This window comes from Strix uralensis, chromosome Z, assembly GCF_047716275.1.
Source record: "Strix uralensis isolate ZFMK-TIS-50842 chromosome Z, bStrUra1, whole genome shotgun sequence".
NCBI lineage: Eukaryota > Metazoa > Chordata > Aves > Strigiformes > Strigidae > Strix > Strix uralensis.
In genome coordinates, this window is record NC_134012.1 from 363,877 (window position 1) to 381,825 (window position 17,949).

The 17,949-nt window shown below is 48.7% G+C and overlaps 1 protein-coding gene across 3 annotated transcripts in view; it reads right to left on the bottom strand.

Annotated features, from left to right (window-relative positions):
• ZCCHC7 (zinc finger CCHC-type containing 7) overlaps positions 1 to 17,949 on the bottom strand; it is a 117,489-nt gene that overhangs the window by 96,946 nt on the left and 2,594 nt on the right. For all 3 annotated transcript variants that reach the window (XM_074856411.1, XM_074856412.1, XM_074856413.1), the window contains 2 exons: positions 17,074 to 17,195; positions 12,709 to 13,422 (listed from right to left, as the gene is read on the bottom strand). In XM_074856411.1, the coding sequence (XP_074712512.1) occupies positions 12,709 to 13,399 (691 nt within the window). In that variant the 5' untranslated portion in view covers positions 13,400 to 13,422; positions 17,074 to 17,195. The remainder of the gene's footprint in view (positions 1 to 12,708; positions 13,423 to 17,073; positions 17,196 to 17,949) is intronic.

A 17,949-nucleotide genomic window follows, 5' to 3' on the forward strand; every position in this document is an offset into this window, starting at 1 on the left:
AAAAGTTGTTTTGGCAGCTGTACCATTTCTGAACTACTGACAAGGATTTTTTGGTGTGTTTTTCATTTATGTCTATTTTGTGAGCAGATGCTCTTCCTGCAAGATACAAACTGGAATGGCAACATAGGAACATCCACTGAGAAATGATCTCAGTTTCACTGATTAAAAAAAAATCAGGTATTTGCCAAATTAAAAAGAAAGATAAGTTTCTTTTACAACACTATAAAGTAAGAGTACAAAAATTGTATTTTGAGAAGAATTCAGTTCGCAAAACGCCTGTTTCCTCCTTCAAAGTCCTATAGATTTTTAGCTTCACAAAGCAACTCAAGGTTAGTCAAGCTTTGAAATTAAAAAAGAAAATAAATAAAAAGGAGGGGGGAGGATGACTTTCAGGGTGCATCCTCTGTGATGATGAATGTGGGACACTAAACAACTGAGTAGGCTTTAAATTAATTAAACACATGACACATAAGTAATTTGCAGGCTTAAAAATAGTTACCAGTGCAGTCCCAGCACCCCACTGATCAAGGAGTCAGTCCAACCCCGTCCCTCTGGCTGCAGGAACAGCCTCAGGTCCGAGCAGCTGTCGCGGGATGCTGACTGCTGTCCACCCTGCGGCAAAGCGCTCGCTGGTGAGCAGAGAGCGCCCAGGCTTTTCCCTGTCCAGTGCTAAGACAGCACGGGCCGAGTACAGCTGCTTTTTTCCCTTCTGATGCGCCTGTGTTTCACCCCCTCACCGAGTACCTGGAACATGTTCCTGTGCTCCTGCTCATTATTGAGTCCATCAGAGAATGACTTTCAATGCTATTTCCATAGGAGGGAAAATATTTTTCAGCTTTTGTCCTTCAGAGATTGCACACGTGTGTGCCATAAAAAAATTACATCACTGACATACGTCATAAAAGTGTCATTTGTATTTAGAAACATCCTGCACTTTGAACGCGGAGGTGAGGTACACAACTAACTGCAAACTTCCCACTTAGGACCTCAGGGAAAGAGAGGCTAAATACAGCTTGCCAAAAAGGATTTTTACAATTTTACTGTTTTCTGAAGTTGGTAACTTTATAACCGTTTTTTAAAGAAAAGGTAATTTTCGTAGTAAATCACAACTACTTGGGTTCAGCACGGCCCATTAGCCACATGGCTTCCACCCCTGACACAAAACCACAAGCGGCTGGCAGACAAAGCAGGCTGGGTCCCAGGACGGTCTCCCTTGACTCCCCCACAGCTGCACCCAAACCAGTGAAAAAACACCACAAGGAGAGAAAAACTCCCCGCCAGCCTCTCCGGCCGGGAGCCAACCGGCCCCGCGCTGCGGCTCGCCCCGACCCGCCCGCGGTGGGGCCCGGCCGGCGGCCAACGACTCGCTGCGGCGGCCGCTCGGGCCGGGGGACGCCGACCCCCGGAGCCCGTCCAGCGGCGGCGGCCCCGGGCGGGCAGCGGCCGGGCCGGGGCCCGAGCGGGGCCGGGCAGCGGCGGCGGGAGCCTCCCGGCGGGAGAGGCCCAGCGGGCCCGGCCGCCGCCCCGGGAAACCGGAGGAAACCACCTCGAGCCGAGACCAAAACACTCCGTTTTCAGAGAAACGACAAGTAAAACGGCGGCGTTCCACCTGCGCGAGACTACTGCTGAAAAAGAGGAAAAAAAAACGAAACAGAAGCGAAGGCTTGATGCCTGGGTTTTAGGGTTTGTTCCTGACAAAAGGAGGTTGTAAGAGAACATTTTAAATATTTATTTATTCTCTCTAGAAATCTAAAATTTTCCAAACGTTTTTTTAAAAAGAAGGGTACATCAAAAATTAGATAAAAAGCTACAAGCAAACTAAATCACTACCACCATAAAAACAAAAGGTCGCCGTGAACATGTCTCAGAACCCGGGGAATCCCCCCGCAGCAGGCGAACACACACCAGCCGAACTGTCCCCCTGCTCTGATTGCTGACACTGGTTTCTTAAGGGGATCCTCTTCTTTGCTGTTTTTATGCCAAAACAAAATCACAATCATTCAAACTCCGAGGAGAAAATCCCCCCAGCACACACCCACTCAGCTTCAGTTCTAGAGGTATCAAAAGTACAGTTAAACGACACAGAAATCGCGTAGGTCCCACGGAGCCTCGGGGAATAGTTTTGTTTTGTGCTGGGCTACCAGACAGACTTCAGCCATCTGCGTAACGGATACAGGCTGGAAATGCTGCTGCCCCTCTCCCAGATGTATTTCGGAACAGCAGAGAAACCTCTGCTCAAAGTTGGCAACTTTTTTCACGCTTCTTCGCCAAGCTGCGTGCCAGAACCCCGCATGAACACGGCGCCCGTGAAACGCTCGCCCTTCCCACGCAGGTCTGTGAAGATACACACAAACACATACGTGTGCGTATGCTTACACGTGTGTGCACGCACGTTCCGACGTGCACTTACAGGCACTCCTGAACCGGCGTTCGCGCGGAGGGAGCCCCCACACAGCCGGAGCCCCCCACGGCTCCGGGGGGGGATTTCCCCAGATCTCTGCAGCTAAAGTTTTAAACGTACACGACAGAGGGATCGGCTCGGCGGCTTACCTTCAGGCAGTGTCTAGACTGGGCAGTACGTACAGAGGCTGTAAAACACCAAGTGTTTCGCTGCCTCCGCTTTACAAAGGGCAGAAAAAACTCTGGTGTTTCACCATGCACAGAGAGTTTCAAAAAGAGACCGAAAAAAGCATCTGGCAGCCTCCCCCCCACCCCCCCCACCCCCTTTCCCCCCCCGCCCCTCTCACTCTCTGGTTGTTGGGGTTTTAAAGGAGTTGATGGAGGAAGATTTATCAAGGACTGAGGATGCCTGGCCGGGACTTTGCTGTTTCTGGCTCTTCAGGACTCTGAGGAAGCACAAGCACGCCACAACAGCCCGCGCAACACAATGCAACAACAACAAAGAGGAGATAAATCTACCCACTTTGGGCAAAGAATCACTTTGTGACTGTTACCAAAACCTCCTATATCCAACAGGCCTCCCCAGTGTCTGCGAGTATATTCCCCTCACCTACTCTTCAAAAGGGGTCAAATGGAAGAAAAACAACCACCACGTATCACAGAGAGCAAAGGAACTCACAGAATTAGCACCAAACTAGTGACAAAATACATCTTGGCAGCCAGTTCTGTGCATTTCTACAGCGTGTGGGTGATGGCTTTACCAGCCTGTAACGTAAGCCATACTTCACCATACCCACCACAAGAACTCCAGCTGAATAGACAGCTTTGATTTTCTTATTTTCTCAGTGCTAACGATGTCATTATCTCCCAAAACATACTCAATACTTGGCACTGCTGCATAGAATGTAAAATCAGAGACACTGGCTAGAGTATTAGAGGGAAACCCAACAAACATAACTACGACCACCATCATAGAACGTGAGCAGAGGTTGAGACTGGCAGATGGGAAACCTTCCTGCTGCTAAAAATTTTCACATAAAAAGGAACAGCTAAAGCTAAATTCCACAAAAACCTGCCACGTTAGGGGGAAATGCCACTGTTAACCAGAAACCCCTCGGCAGAGGAGCCGGGCGATGGGCTGCTCTCACAACCTCCCGCGAGGTCCTCGGCATTGTCCTCGCCTCTCCCGCCTCCCGAGGGCGACCGGCCGCTGGCGGTGAGACCGAGACCTTCCTGGGGGGGCCGAGACTGAGACCTTCCTGGGGGAGCTGCGGTCAGCACCGGGCCACGGGACAGGTGCTGGTGACAAAAACCTCCCCAGCCCGGGGCTTCTCTGGAGATTCGAGGAGCTGTTTTGATTTACAGGTGGAGACTGGAAACTGTCTCAGCACCAGGGGGTACAGGCAGGTAAGGGTACAGGCAGGTAAGGGTACAGGCAGGTAAGGAAGTGAAAAGAAGCGCAGGGCTGTGCTCAGGCTCGAACACAGCGGAGAGCGGCTCTGGGCTGGGGCACGACCCACACGCACCCACTTCTTGCCTGCGCACCCCGCGATCCTCACCTGGCAAAAGCCGCTGGAGGAGGGTGGTTACGTGTGACGTACAGTCACCAAAGGCATACAATACTTACCAGCAAAAATACTAGAAATATCAATTATATACGTTAACAGGGTATAAAGACAACCAGGACATTCATCCCAGGACTCGTTAGCTCGTGTTATAGATGTTGTGTGTCTATACCTGTGTACGCACAGATACTGCAATCATCCAGGGATCTGCTTCTGTATCCCCTCTGGATTAAAACAGAGGAGAGCCACCGAACACCAGCTGTCACAACATTAACAGTCACTGCGATGGTGTCACAGCACAAGTTTTCCACACTCTTCAGTAACAAACCCACGGATTTCCTACCGTGCTGCACGCGCGCCCACTTTGACAACACAGCGGTTCAACTCGCAGTCCAAACCTCCACAGCAAATCCTGTCCGTGCCAGAAGGCAACGGAGCAAGCTCTCCACAGCGAAAAGGCCCCAATTTCTCTAGAAGTGTGCCAGTTATAGCCCAAGGCCTCACAAAATGAAGTACGTGCCCTCCCTCTGCATTCCCCTGAATATCAATGTTGCCCTGAGCTTCGAAGCACAAAATCACTTCCACTAGGTGCTACTATAAACAGGAGGACACATACTAAAGCATTAACAACAAGCCATTTTACTCCTCTTATCAGTCCTTCTCTAGACTTTTATGCTGGTTTAAAATTCATTAATATAAACTCTCTTTTTCCTGTGCTTATTCAGCGCATGTATCTGCGCAATTTACGTCCCTTTGTAGCCCTACTCAAACCTTAATTTTTTCCCTTTTTAAACCCTTAAGTCCTTTGTCTTCAGTATATTCTCTCCTGCGTTTTTTAATGACTTAAAAAACTTGAACTTCTCTTTCAGAGTGATTAAATCAGTTTCCTGTCACTGTTCAAAAACTCAGTTGCAAGATGAGAGTTTTTCCCCACCTGTAAGAAACCCAAAGAAACAGGGACAAGGAAGAAAGATCAAACTGATGGCAGAAGTGGAAAAAAAATTCCCCTTGTAACAATCAAGAAAACAGCGAAAAAATAGAGAAAAAAGCTAAAAAGTCACCCAGAATATAGGACCATGTAAGCATGGGCACTCTTGCAGAAAACCTAGTCAGCAATCCAAAGCCATGGGAAATTTAAATTAGAGCGAAGGTCCACAATAGCAGAGAAATCTGTACAGATAAAAGGGCCTGCTCAGGTTGCAGGTATACTTAGTCTAGATCTCTTCAGATTTGCAAAGGAACTTTATTAGTTTTATTAATTTTTTTCTTAAATAATCAAGAGATTCGAGTGTATCCACATTACACGGTAAAGAAGATTAAGTTTTTTTCTTTAATCAAAATATCCATATGCATGTGCTGTATCTTCCAAATGGTAGGTGGATTCCCACTGCTTATTACCGCTCCGGGGTGCATTCTGCTGTAGTAACTCATGCACAAAACACTCCTACTACGTTTAAGTAACGTGAAGGTTCTAGCAGACACAAGCAAGACGCAAAACCCCCCAAATGAGAGGAAGAGCCCGAGCGTTCAGGCGGGCGCGGTTCTGAGGAACCAGCTGACGGAGGGTTTCAGCAACGCGCACGCAAACGCCCCAGAACGGCGCCCGGTGACAGCCACCTCTGCGTCAGGGGCGGCTGGCCCGACCTGGCACCGCACCCTCGACCCGTCCTCGCCAGGGGGAAGGAGCCCCCAGTGCAGCCCCCGGCCCCGCGCTGCGGGGGTGGAGGGACGGGACCCGGCGCCACGGGCAGGGCGCGGCATGGCCGCGGGCACAGCAGGGCGGCAGCACCAAGGACGCGGGCTCCCACCCCTCGGGACGCCCCGTGCTTTGCAGCAGGCGACGGACAGCCCGCGGCCACGTGCCCAGGGGAAGGCGACTCCCAGCGCTGGCTCCTTCCAAATCTTAATTTTACACCGCGAAGCCTCTCCCGCCTGCTTTCCTGTCCGCCAGCCCCTCCAGCTGCCCGGTGCCTGCGCTCGGCCTCCCCGGGCCACGGCTTGGCGGGGGCTGCCATGACCCCTCAAAAGGGGAGGCTGGGCTGCCACGACGAGGTGACGTGGCCACAGTCACCGGCCGGCAGCGTCCCAGCGGCCTCCCCGGCCTCGGCCAGAGGCGGCAGCGAGCAGAGACACAAACCCTGCCTTTGGGGGCTTTTTGTTGTGGCACTGAAATTCCCACATGGACCACACCAGGAAGGCTGGCTGCTTTTAAGAAAGGCAGTTAGGTCCTAATAATACAAACACTTTAATTGCTAAACTGATCTTCACCAAGAAATATTTTTGTCACTTTTGGAAGCGCCTTCTGCTGAAATCGAGTTCAGCAATTCCACAATTTAGGCAACCAAAAAGCACAGGGAAGTACGGATCTTTAAGTAGTTTTTCTGTGGCCTAACTAAATGAAAAAATTATTGTAGATGTTTTTGTGAAAAAAGTCAGTTGTTGCTACAAGCACCAAGACTCTAGAACAAAACATACTGTATCTTGTAAAGGCCGTGTTCAAAACTAGCTGTCAAGGGGAAGGGTAAATTAAAGAAGAAAAGCACAACTTACTGTACTTTTTTGTCATTTTAGAAATAAGCTCACACCTTTCCACTGTTTAAAAATACCCTGAGGGATTTGAATAACAGCACAGAGAGAAAAAAAAATACAGATGTGGTCAGATTTTTGAACAGTTTCTGTAGTACCACAGAGTTAAGAGAAAATTAAGTCATACATCTAGAAGCAGCCATTTAAAACACTGATAGTTACTAAAGGGTATTTCCTTTCTGAGCATGGCTGACAGAGATAAAACAATAAGGTAAATTTATCAGAGACTGCTATTTCTATTTTGATTCCATAAGCTGCAGTTACTGCTGCTGAATAGAAATCACCTTGCCGCATTATTTTGTAGGGAAGATGCAAAAATCAAATGCTTTCAGATTCCTTTTCTTCATTTTAGGCATGTATTTTTTATGGTTTCATTACTCAATGTCCAAATCCCCCCTTTTTAGAATTTATTTTACTGATCTATTTTTATTACAGTTTCTTTGACTAAATGAGCAACTTGATTACCAAGGATAAAAATCAGTGCATAGCAAGACCTCTAAACCTGGAAGACAAGATGGAACAGATGCCAGAATGGAAAGGTGAAAAAACTACTTTGGAAATACTAGCTTGCACTTTTTTATGTTCACTATGTCTTTTCATAAAGGGCAGTTTCACAGGACAGTAAGAGCAGAAGTTGACATAAACCCCCATGCCTCAGGTGGATTGATTTGCCCCTTGGATGCTGGCTTCCTTTTGTAACTACCTTCAGCAGAGGAGATTAAAAATACTTGTCATTTTACCAAATTCCAGAAGTGACTCTATTAGGAAACGCAGCGATTACTTCATCTATTTGGACAGCTAGAAGGTCATGTGATAAACAGATTTTAAAACATCTCCTAACACCCCAGAAGCCTCCGCTGAGTTTTGTGCTTTCTGCTCTGAGCCTTCTGCTCTCCGTTTGTCCGAGGTTACACCAGAGCCAAAGCTGCACTGAACACGGCTTCTCGGAACAAGGTCATTCAATGAAACACAGTGTCGTCCTCGTTCGTGCCCAGGGCACTGCGCCCCAAGAGACGCTGAGCCGGTCCCTGCACCAGGGGCTGTGGAGGAGGAAGAGGAGGAGGAAGGGACCCCGGCGCAGCAGCTGCGCGGAGCAGCACATGTGGGAATTGCTGACGTTCCCACTCACTGTCTCTGCCTGCAAATGCCACGGAAAGGTGGCCAGAGCCGCCAAGGAGGCGGCCCCGGGGCTGGCGATGGGGCTCGCCACGGCGGAGCGGGGCCACCACGGGCGCCTGAACGCGACGCTCTGACTCGGGCAGAGCCGCACCCGGCGGCTGGTACTGTTAAGAGCAACTTCTTGTGCCAGAAGCACTGTCTCTAGCGATTCTCCTGTAACAGCCTGGCTACTGCGTTAATAAGAAAAAAAAATCAGAGCAAAGGAAACCACCGTTGCCCCTCTGGGAGCCCAGCAGAGTACGTATGTGCCGCTGTACAGAAACTCTGGATTCCAAACCAACCGTACGCACCACGCTCTGCAAACCTGCCGAGCCCAGAGTGCGACCACGTTACCCCGTTGTCTCCGAGGAAAGTAGTGGGTGGGCAAAGGATGAAACAGGGGGAAGATAAATTGTTTTTTGTACCCCTTAGTGGCTGGACATCAATGCTGCAGCTTTGAAAGATGTCTTTCCGAAAGCCGTGAAGAAAAAAAGAAAAAAAAAATGCAGAGATTAGGATTGCAGCTATACATGGGAGAAAAAATATGTTAAAAGGAAGCTTTTAATGAAGGAATGGATGAAAGACTTCCAACTACAGGAGATGAACGTTCTTATCATATATACTCTTATTGCAAAGTGAAGGGAAGGGGTGGGAGGGGAGAACCCTCCTTCAAAGGCCTGGAAACTCTCCGACACTAAAAATTAATTCACCACATTTAGTACATGGTACAGTTTGTAACAATTCTCTTTGCACACTTTCTTCTGGACTCTAAACGTTTTAAAAAATCAGGTAAATCATACCAGAGACCTACATTTGCTGAATTACCCATTTTTTAAACAGCATGTGAAGGCAGTAGGACCCTTTTTGCAAGAAATCAGCAGACGCATGATGAAAAGCTGTGTTTTACAGAAATACGGGCACAAATATGTGTTGCAAACACAGTGGTATTAAGACAAGTGAAAATAAAAAGTGAAAGGCATCTAAAGCCATTCAGAAAGAGTGCAGAAAAGGGAGGAAAGGTTTTCAGCTGTGTACTGAACAGGAGCGTTTGTGGACGCTGAAGACAGAGGGTACAGGTGAATCTGGATTTGCTGTCCGGAACCAGAGCTCACTGCCCAAGGCAAAGGGACATCTCTGTCTGTCACAGCGGACGGTGGTGACCGAAGCTAGAGGCTGTATGGGCAGCAGACTCTGTGCTGGAGGCGTCAAGAAAGCGTTATTTGTTTATACGGAATATTAAAAATAATAAGGCTGTTAGACAAGAGCAGGGCAGGCAAGCAAGACGTAGAGGCATTAACAGAATAGGGAGATACCCCTAATTCCTTTCCTCAAGGAGTCAGATATGACTCCAGTGGAACCTCAGAATCTCTATTTCAGGGACTCAGATATGAAAACAGACTCATCCAATGGCCAACACCACCGGCTACGCTCGTAGTCATCGAATTGTTGACGTTTCTGTTCCCTTTTTCAAGTGAAGCAAACTGGACACTAGGCACACCGTGACGCTGTCAGGGGCGTTCATCCCATTTACAGCTGCAGGCAGTTTTGGGGGAGAAAGGCAAAAGGCAAGGCTTCAGCAGCCACTACACTCTACGTCCATCCCTACTGATCTACAAGCCCTAAAACTGTAATTTCCATACTTAGTTGCCACACATTTGCATTTACCATACCATTTACATACTTAGCAATTTACATAGTTACCTGAATACTTGATCTTGTTCTTTAGAAACCCTGAAAACAGAACTGTGCCTGTCTCAAAATAATTTAAATGAATTAGCAGAGAGTATCTTTGGGAGGATAATTAGTTTAAAACTGTATTGTTTTAAATGCATTTCTTCCTTTGCATTTAAAATTGTTATGTTTTGGTCAGCAAAGGAGTCCTTGATAGAACTGGAAATACAACGACGTGGAAGCTCAATAAACAAATCATGGTTACTTCACATTAGGAAGATTTATGGCTTTTGTTCCCTAAAACTATTTTGATGTGGTTTCGGCTTCTCATTACGTACAGACATACAACACCAATTTATTTTAGGCCTGTGTCCTTCCATCCCCATCCCCATCCGTACTAGAAACAGAGCAGCTGAACCAAACCGTTGCACGCGGAGCTGCCCGAATTTAACATTTCCCAGAATTTGGGACGCGGCTGAGAACCAGGGGTTGGACGGGCGCCCACCCCCCGTCAGGCGCGTGCCCACACTGGGGCCAGCACCGGGACAGGGGGTCTGCTCTGCCCCTCGCTGCAGCAGGGCCATGCAGATCGCCGTTAACCTGGTCACAGTCAGGGGGAGCGCCCAGAGGTTCGGGCTTTCTGCAGGGTCGTACCCACGGAGAAGGGGAACAGCCACAAGGACGAGGGTGATGCACCCACACACAAGCGCGTACAACCCGACGGCCGCGTGTGCCCACTGCGCAGCCCCTGCGTCCCGCCGCGCCCGGCACGAGGCTGCTGCTGGCACAGCCACTGCTGCGGTCAGGCAGGTTGGAGAAGGGGGGTTGAGGGGCTTCTGACCGAGCTTTGAGAATAAAAACTAGAGCAGGAGAAGGACAGTTCTATTTATGAGCCCCTGGTGTGGCTGTCTTCGGCTTCCCATTCCAGCACCTCAAAAAACGTTTGCAGCGCCCACATTAAATGAAATGATTTTCGTTCTGAACAGCATGACGAGTTTATACAGCGCACAAAAATTCTGCTCCCGTTACCTGCCCTGGACGTGGCTTGCTTATTGCCAACTTCGTGGAATATATAGATGGACAAGAAACACTACCACACTTGTTACAAAATCATACCATAAGTTAGCAAAACTGCCTCCTGACGTTAACCTCTGGTACGGACATTTACAAGCCGTTCCCGGTTCGCACTGGCACACCTCTGCTAGAACAGCCCAAAGACATGAACTGTCATCCCCATGTTACACCCAGTCAGCATAATCACGCCAATAAACTAATTACAGACTGTTTACCAAAATGTGTATATGTAATTTTGAACTATGCTTAAAGTCTCAAGCACTGTTTAAACATTTTTCCATCTTCTGGTTTTTTTGGGTAATCTTTAGAGCTACTACCAGCAATTTTGGTACATAAATCCAAGGGGATACACAGAGTAAACTGAACAAAAGGAACCTAATTCCAGGTCATTTGCCTGCCCAGCAGTCATGAGAAAAATAGATACTACCCAGAAATTGTATTAACTGTGCTATGCACCAACTGCATCGCTGTTACAGCAGTCATCACACAGCACCAAGCTTTTGCTCCCCAAGAGGCAGAGTAATTTAATAAGACTACCTAATTAGCTCTAGTTTCAAAGAAGAGGACAGGATATGAAAATACAAAAATAAATATCTTAATGAAATTTATCAACTTCAAGTTAATTCTTAGAAACTGCACTTTAAAGGATTTATAGGGAGAAAAAATATATAAATTCCAGGTATAATGTGGCTGGCTGGGGTGCTGACATGGCCAGTGAATGCGCTGCCACTCTTCTGGCATTGCACTGGGAGAAGAAAGCCCTTCCTAACTCTCCGAGGCTTGGGAAAACACGCTGGCATCTCTGGTCACCCATCAGAGACTGAGCGCACGCCATGGTCTGCGTAGCAATGGACCGTGGATCGCTGGGCGAAAACACACACAGGAACAACTCTGTGCAAAAAGTTAGTGAGCGCTTACGGGCAAGAAATGAGTGTTTTACTAGAAAAGATGGCAAAGACAATTTCTCAGCTTTCCCTCTCAAAGAGCTCAGTAGCAGCGTGTCAACAGCAGCACTGTTTACACAGTACCCTGAGGAAGGACCCGAGTGGTGTCAGCCTGCAGAGCAGCGCTGCAGAAGGTTTCATTTCCCTGCACCCAAACCCACCTCATCCACATCTGCACCAAGTCAAATTACGGTATACTTTTTTTTTTAAATGAAAAAAAAAAAATTTTGCAAAGGTCGCCAGTGCTGCAGCTGCTCCTTTCCGCAGGTAGCGTTTTCTCAGTCTGGCAGGGGACGCTGTTTCTGGAAATGATCTTTGTGGTTCGGGAAACCGGCGGGCAAGAAGAAAGCACAGCTGCCTGTCTAACAGCGTTCTGAGTCGCTGGTGACAAGGTATGTACTACGTGTGTACATGGTCATTACAAACACGTATCTAAAATCTGTTGCACTAACTATCCCACCTACTAACTTTCTGCACGGTAACGTGGAAGAGTATTTTGTAAAATAACCAAAATGTTGGATGTTAGCCTCAGCGGCTGGGAATCTCTCTGGATTATTCACTGCAGAAGCCGTACAAGAAGTTACAGTCAATTTTACATCAGCAGCCCAAGGTGTCAGACTCCCGACGGAGCGGCTACAGCACCCACTGCAGGAGGGGGACCCGGCTCAGGTCTCCCCTCCCTCGCCCTCTCTGCTGCAGTTCATCCCTCTCCCGAGCTGTGCCCGGCCCTGGCAGCGGCACCGCGGAGGGGCAGAGAGGGCAGGGGGGCAGGGGTCAGGCACCTCACCAGCCCAAAGAGGAGTGACACCGCTCCCTGCCTTCAAGGCACCGATAACTCTCCTACCCTGCACCACTCTTCGGCAAAATTTTACTGTTACGCAGTTCCCACCTCTGATTTTTATGTCTTCAGTCCTCAAAATTTCTTTTTTCTACTTTGTTTACAATAAGAAACCACTGTATTCCCTCTTTATTTCACCTCCTTTCCCCTGCCCCCCTGCAACTTCTTATACGCTCTTAGGAATACAGAATATACGGAAGAGTTGGCGAGTTCACAGTATGAATCACTCTGACATCACTTCTGAACGTCTACCAGCAAAAATGCTGTCTTTTCATACATGGCACTCCTGAAATAATGGTATTTAAATGGTATAAATAAATGGCTATTTCCTTCGTCATAGTTTTGCACCCATCATTACGCACTCCAATTTGCTTTCTGCTTATCTTTCTTTTCAAGCATTGACATCAGTATCGTTGCAGACAAATCCTCCCACGTGCGGATGAATAAACAAGCAATTAAAAAAAGTACTAACCTTCACTGACAGGAGTTGCACAGCCTTCAAGGTTCAACATTATATCTTCATCTCTGTCATCAGCACCGGCTCCCAAAATCATCCAGCTCTCGACATTATCACTTTCAGATACCAAGCTGTCCTCCTCCGAGCTGTCGTCTATCACCAACACGTCTTGGATGCCCTGAGCTCTGGCAGAACTCACCGGGTTCACCTTCCCAGCAGTGCTCTTCCTCTGCCTTGAGATGTCCGTGCCTGGCCCAGCAGGGTACAGGGTGTTACCTCCAGCAGCTCTGGCGTAATTTGGTGTGGAAGATCCTGGAGAGCTGCGTGTGTCCCCTTGCGCTAAGGAGCTTGCTGACTTCTTGGCTTTGCTTTTGTAAACACTGTCTTCATCCGGTGTATCGGACAGGACGATGACCTCAGGGTCATCATCGGAGAGCTGAGCATCACAGTCAATGATTTCAGTGATTGTCTTGTCTTCAGACCGTTTCTTAGTTAGAACTGAACGATGGCCCGTGACTCCTGCAACATCAGCTTCTTCACCCATTTCCAGCGTGCTCATTTCTCCAAGGTTTTGGGAATAGTGGATCTGGCTGTAGAGATGAAACTCCACCTCACTGTCAACACTCTGCTCACTGGATGACTCCTCACGATAAAGTTCATCTTCATACATTTCAGAATCCTCCGTGTCTTCATACCCAACAAACATTCTGGAAACCAAATAGTCTGTATCTACAAAAAAACACAAGGTTGTCTCAGAGCGGTCGTGTATGTATGTCCCAAACCATCTTTCAAATGATACCTTTGGCCTTTCTGAAATTGCTGAGGTTAGTCATAGAGCTCTGTGTACGGAAGCTAAAACTGAGCAGACTTAACAGTGACAACAATCGGTGCTCAGATCTATAACAGCAGAAGCGACTTAAGGGTGCATCTGGTTTAATCCTAACTACTACTTTAACCTCAACTACTCCAGCTTCTGAAAGTTGCACTTAATGTGCTCTCAGCTTCCACAGCTCCTCTCCACCTGGGTTCAAGACCAGGGTACCTGCACCAGTCGCAGCCAAACAAGTGTCTGAATCCGAGTTTGATGGTTCTGCCAACTAGTATTAGTTCTGGGTACTTTGCAACTTGTCTTGCTAAATAACATCTTATGTATGTACCTGGAAGAGCAGGGAAGGAACATTCAGCAATATTTGAGGGAAGTAACTTGGAGCCTGTCTACACCTGGGCTGCAGTCACCTGAACTGGCACTTCAGAATTAACCCTAAGAGCAGAAGTGCTAGGGCTGCGATACCCAGCTCTGCACAAGCTCAGGTCTGGAAGTGCATAAAAAAAAGAACAGTAAAGGTAGTATACAAATCTGCAGCCTTCATACAAACCAGCGTGTCACACTGTCCCACCAGGGCTTACAAACTGAGTCTCAATGCCATGGAAATGCAACCAGAGTGCTCCCAGACACGACGAGGATACTCCTGCAAGCAGTGTCTGCCCAGCTCAACCTCAGCCCTGTGCTGCCACCACTTCAGCCATCATCACTGACAACCTTTAGCAGCCTTGTTGGTGGATCTAGGACTAATGTCCCCATTTCCCTTCTCACAGACTTGGCCATAGTGGTTTTTAAACAAAGACGCTGTGAGAGCTGGCCGATGGGACAAAGCGCACCCTCGGCACGTCTGCAGAGGACGCAGGGCCGGGAGCAGCGGTTGGCGGGTAGAGCAGAGGGCTGTGGTGCCGTCCAGGGGGGCCCCTGGGCTGGGGGAGTGGGCAGAGAGGACCCTCAGGAAGGGCAACAAAGGTAACTGCCAAGTCCTGCACCAGGGAAGGAGACGGGCTGAGGGCCCGCTGCCTGGAGAGCAGGTTTGCAAAAAAGGGCCTGGGGGTGGGACAGGTTGAGCAAAGCAGGTCGAGTTGACCATTTCTGGGACAAAAAACACCCCGGGCTCCTGAGGAACATCGCCAGCAGTGAGGGAGGAGGTCATCCTTCCACCCCAGCCAGTGCCCACGGGACCACATCTGGAGTGGTGCCTACAGCTCTGGGCTCCCCAGCACCAGAAACGATGGACAAACAGGAGTGATGGTGGCAAAGGGCCACTAAAACCATCCAGGGATTGGCCCCGTCTGTCCTGTGGGGCCAGGCTGAGGCAGCTGGGACGGCTCTTACTCGAGAAGAGGAGGCTGTGGGGATCTTATCAGTGTGCATAAACACCTGATGGGGGCAGTGAGCCAGACGGAGACAAGCGCTTTGGAGTCCTGTCCAGCAACATGCCGAGGGGCAACAGACACAAAAAATAAAATACAGGAAATTTCACTTCAGCATAAGAAAAAACCCCTTTTTGCTCTGTTGCCCAGAAACGACGTGGAGCCTCCATCCTTGGAGATGTTCAGAACCCAGCTGGACATGGCCCTGAGCAAACTGCTCCAGGTCACCCTGCTCTGAGCCAAGGGTGCTGGATGAGATGATTGCCAGAGGCTCCTTCCCACCTCAGCTGTCCCGAGAGCCCAGCCCCGTGGCCAGTGTCTCTGGCATTCACTAGCCACCCTCTGGTCAGACAGGAAATCCAGAAAGTTACTTTGCCTAATCCACAGGACACCTTATTTCATTTACATGACCACATCATGCGTGGAGGAGGGGAAAGAGAATACTTCCTCTGAAAAGTCTCTCTTTATTTCTGTGTTACTCTGAGGGAAGACAACAAGCTTTTTTAGACATGAGAACTGTCAGATGGAGCTCGGCTTGTTAGCTGTGGAAGGAAGTTGAGTGGTATTGTTTAAATTCACATGCTGATGCACAAGGACAAAAATTTAGATTTGGGAGCTTTGTACAGAAGAAATTTGTGCCGTGATGGTATTTAAAGAACCCAAAGACTCTTATTATGACAGCTCTCTGTGCACAGCCCTCACGAGTCCTTCCTCGATTACAACTGATTTGACCTCATTTCTATTCCTGTTATACCAGAAGTCAAACTAAAGAGGAAAACACTTTTCCCACGAAAAACAAACAAAGCAAAACCACATGAAACATGAATGCACAAACAGGAAAATACAACGCTTCCTGACAATCCATACCCTGTACTCCTCAGGCTCTCCGTAGCACAGCACCCACCGTTCAATCCACCTGCACAGCTACAGAACTCGCTGCGGGCAGCACCAGCTGAGATCACATCCGGGGCCCCACTCACCCATACCCGCACGCAGCTCCGCCGCCTCCTGACACACCCAGCTCGGGTTCTAACCCACAAAGACAGACCCACGTCGTGGTTTGAACCCGGCCGGCAGCCCAACACCGTGCAGCCGCTCGCTCACCCTCCCCCGACTGGGGATGGGGAGGGACCGGGGGGGTGAAGGGAGACTCGTAGGTTGAGATAAAAACAGTTTAGTAATTGTGATGAAATAAAACAATAACCATAGTAGAAAGTACAAACGGGTAATGCACAACATGACTGCTCAGCACCCAGCCTGTTCCCAGCCAGCAATCCTGAAATACCAAGAGCCTGAAACCACAATCCTGGAAACAAGAGAGAATTTCCCGTTCCCGGCCCACGCTCCTCTACGCACTGATAATGACATTGTATGATCTGGAACATTCCCTCAGCCAATCCAGGCCCGCTGCTCTGGCCATGCTCCCCCCCAGCTTCGTGTGCACTCGCACACGGGCAGGACACGGGGAGTTGGAAAGTCCTGGATTTCTGAGCAACACCTGAAACCATCAGTGTGTTATCAGAATTCTTCTCATGCCAAGTCCCATGATGAATCCAAAACCCAGCGCTGTTCTAGCTACGAGGAAGGAAAATTCACTCCATCCCCGCTGAAACCAGGACAAAGTAAAATGCTGGTCACTGAACAGTTGTAGGTAGTAAAAAGTAAGACAAGAAAGCATCCAGACTTCAACATTTCTCTCAACTTTACATGGGGTCACCCCTTCAGACAGGTCTTAGCCTGTTCTCATCCATGGGGTGAGGCATTAACCTTTTCCTCTCTTCCTCTTGCCATCTGAAATCCACATTCGGCTTAACTTCAAATATCAAGATTTCTTAAAAGAAAAAACTCAAACAAAAAGCAGCACTGGCTCTGATTAAGCACATTTACAGTATTAACCTGTGGTTGGGGGATGTGAGAAAACAGACCTTCAGTACTGTAGGAAATGAAAGAATCCCCTGGAAGCACGCCACAATTTTAGTGACACTCGAAAAGCCAACTTAATTCAAGCACTCTTTCCTGCCCGTTCTGTCGGCCACTGGGTAAAGTTACACAAAGTAAGGACGTGACGACGGCTGAAAACATGCAGCTAAACAAGAGCGATGGCTCATGGGTGTCAGAGAGCCCCAGGAGCTGACTCACGGACATGGCATCACGAGGACAGGAGTAGGAAGAGGCAACACTTACCTTGATCTACCCTCCCCAGAAGCTCAGGTCTAACAGCGGCTCCTCCTCCTCCTCCTCCCAGGTGCACGAAGGACTGGGATGACAAAGGGCTCTTCCCCTCGCTCAGCACGTCTGACAGGCCACTGGGAAACAAGAAACATCCAACATCAGCATCGCAGCGCAGTCTGAAGGTACCTGGTTCCAGTGTTCACCATCCTCACGGGCAGGCAATAGCTCTGCCCCGCCTCTTCGTCAGAGTGAGAAAGAGCTGTTGGAGGGCTTGGCATGGGGCAGACAAAAGCACTGCCTGCAGGAAAGGGAAGAGGAGCTCAACAGACAAAGTTTGGCTGGTTTTCAGACCGCCAAAGTGAAGGTGTCTCTCGCTGTATTCCTACTGACACTCAAACAGAGAAAGACCTGTCTGAGTGCCAGCCTTCTGCAATTTAATTTCCTTAACTGTGGGCCACTGTCCTGTTTGCCACCAGCTAGAGTACAACAAAGACATCCCTCATGTCTGAGTGTGAGAGCCACAGTCAAAACAACAGCCGTGCACAGACTAGCTGATTTGATAGGTAATACAGGCTGCAGAGAGCACAACACACGGACACATCCTTTGGAACTGGACTGCCTTACTTTTAAAAAAACCGCAGAACTTCAAACTCTAGGCCACAGGAGAACTCCATCCCTACCAGGAGGAATGCCATGCCCATCTCAACCCCGAGCACCTGGCTGCCTCTCTGGTAGGCCCCACGTACGAACAGTTCAGGTAAAGGGCTCCTGATGTTAAAACAACATCTAAAAAATCACAGCTATCTGAATTTCTTTTAACCATTTCCGAACAAAACTCCAGATGGCTGTAGTTAGAAATGGCAGGTGATCCTCCCAGGTCATTTACAA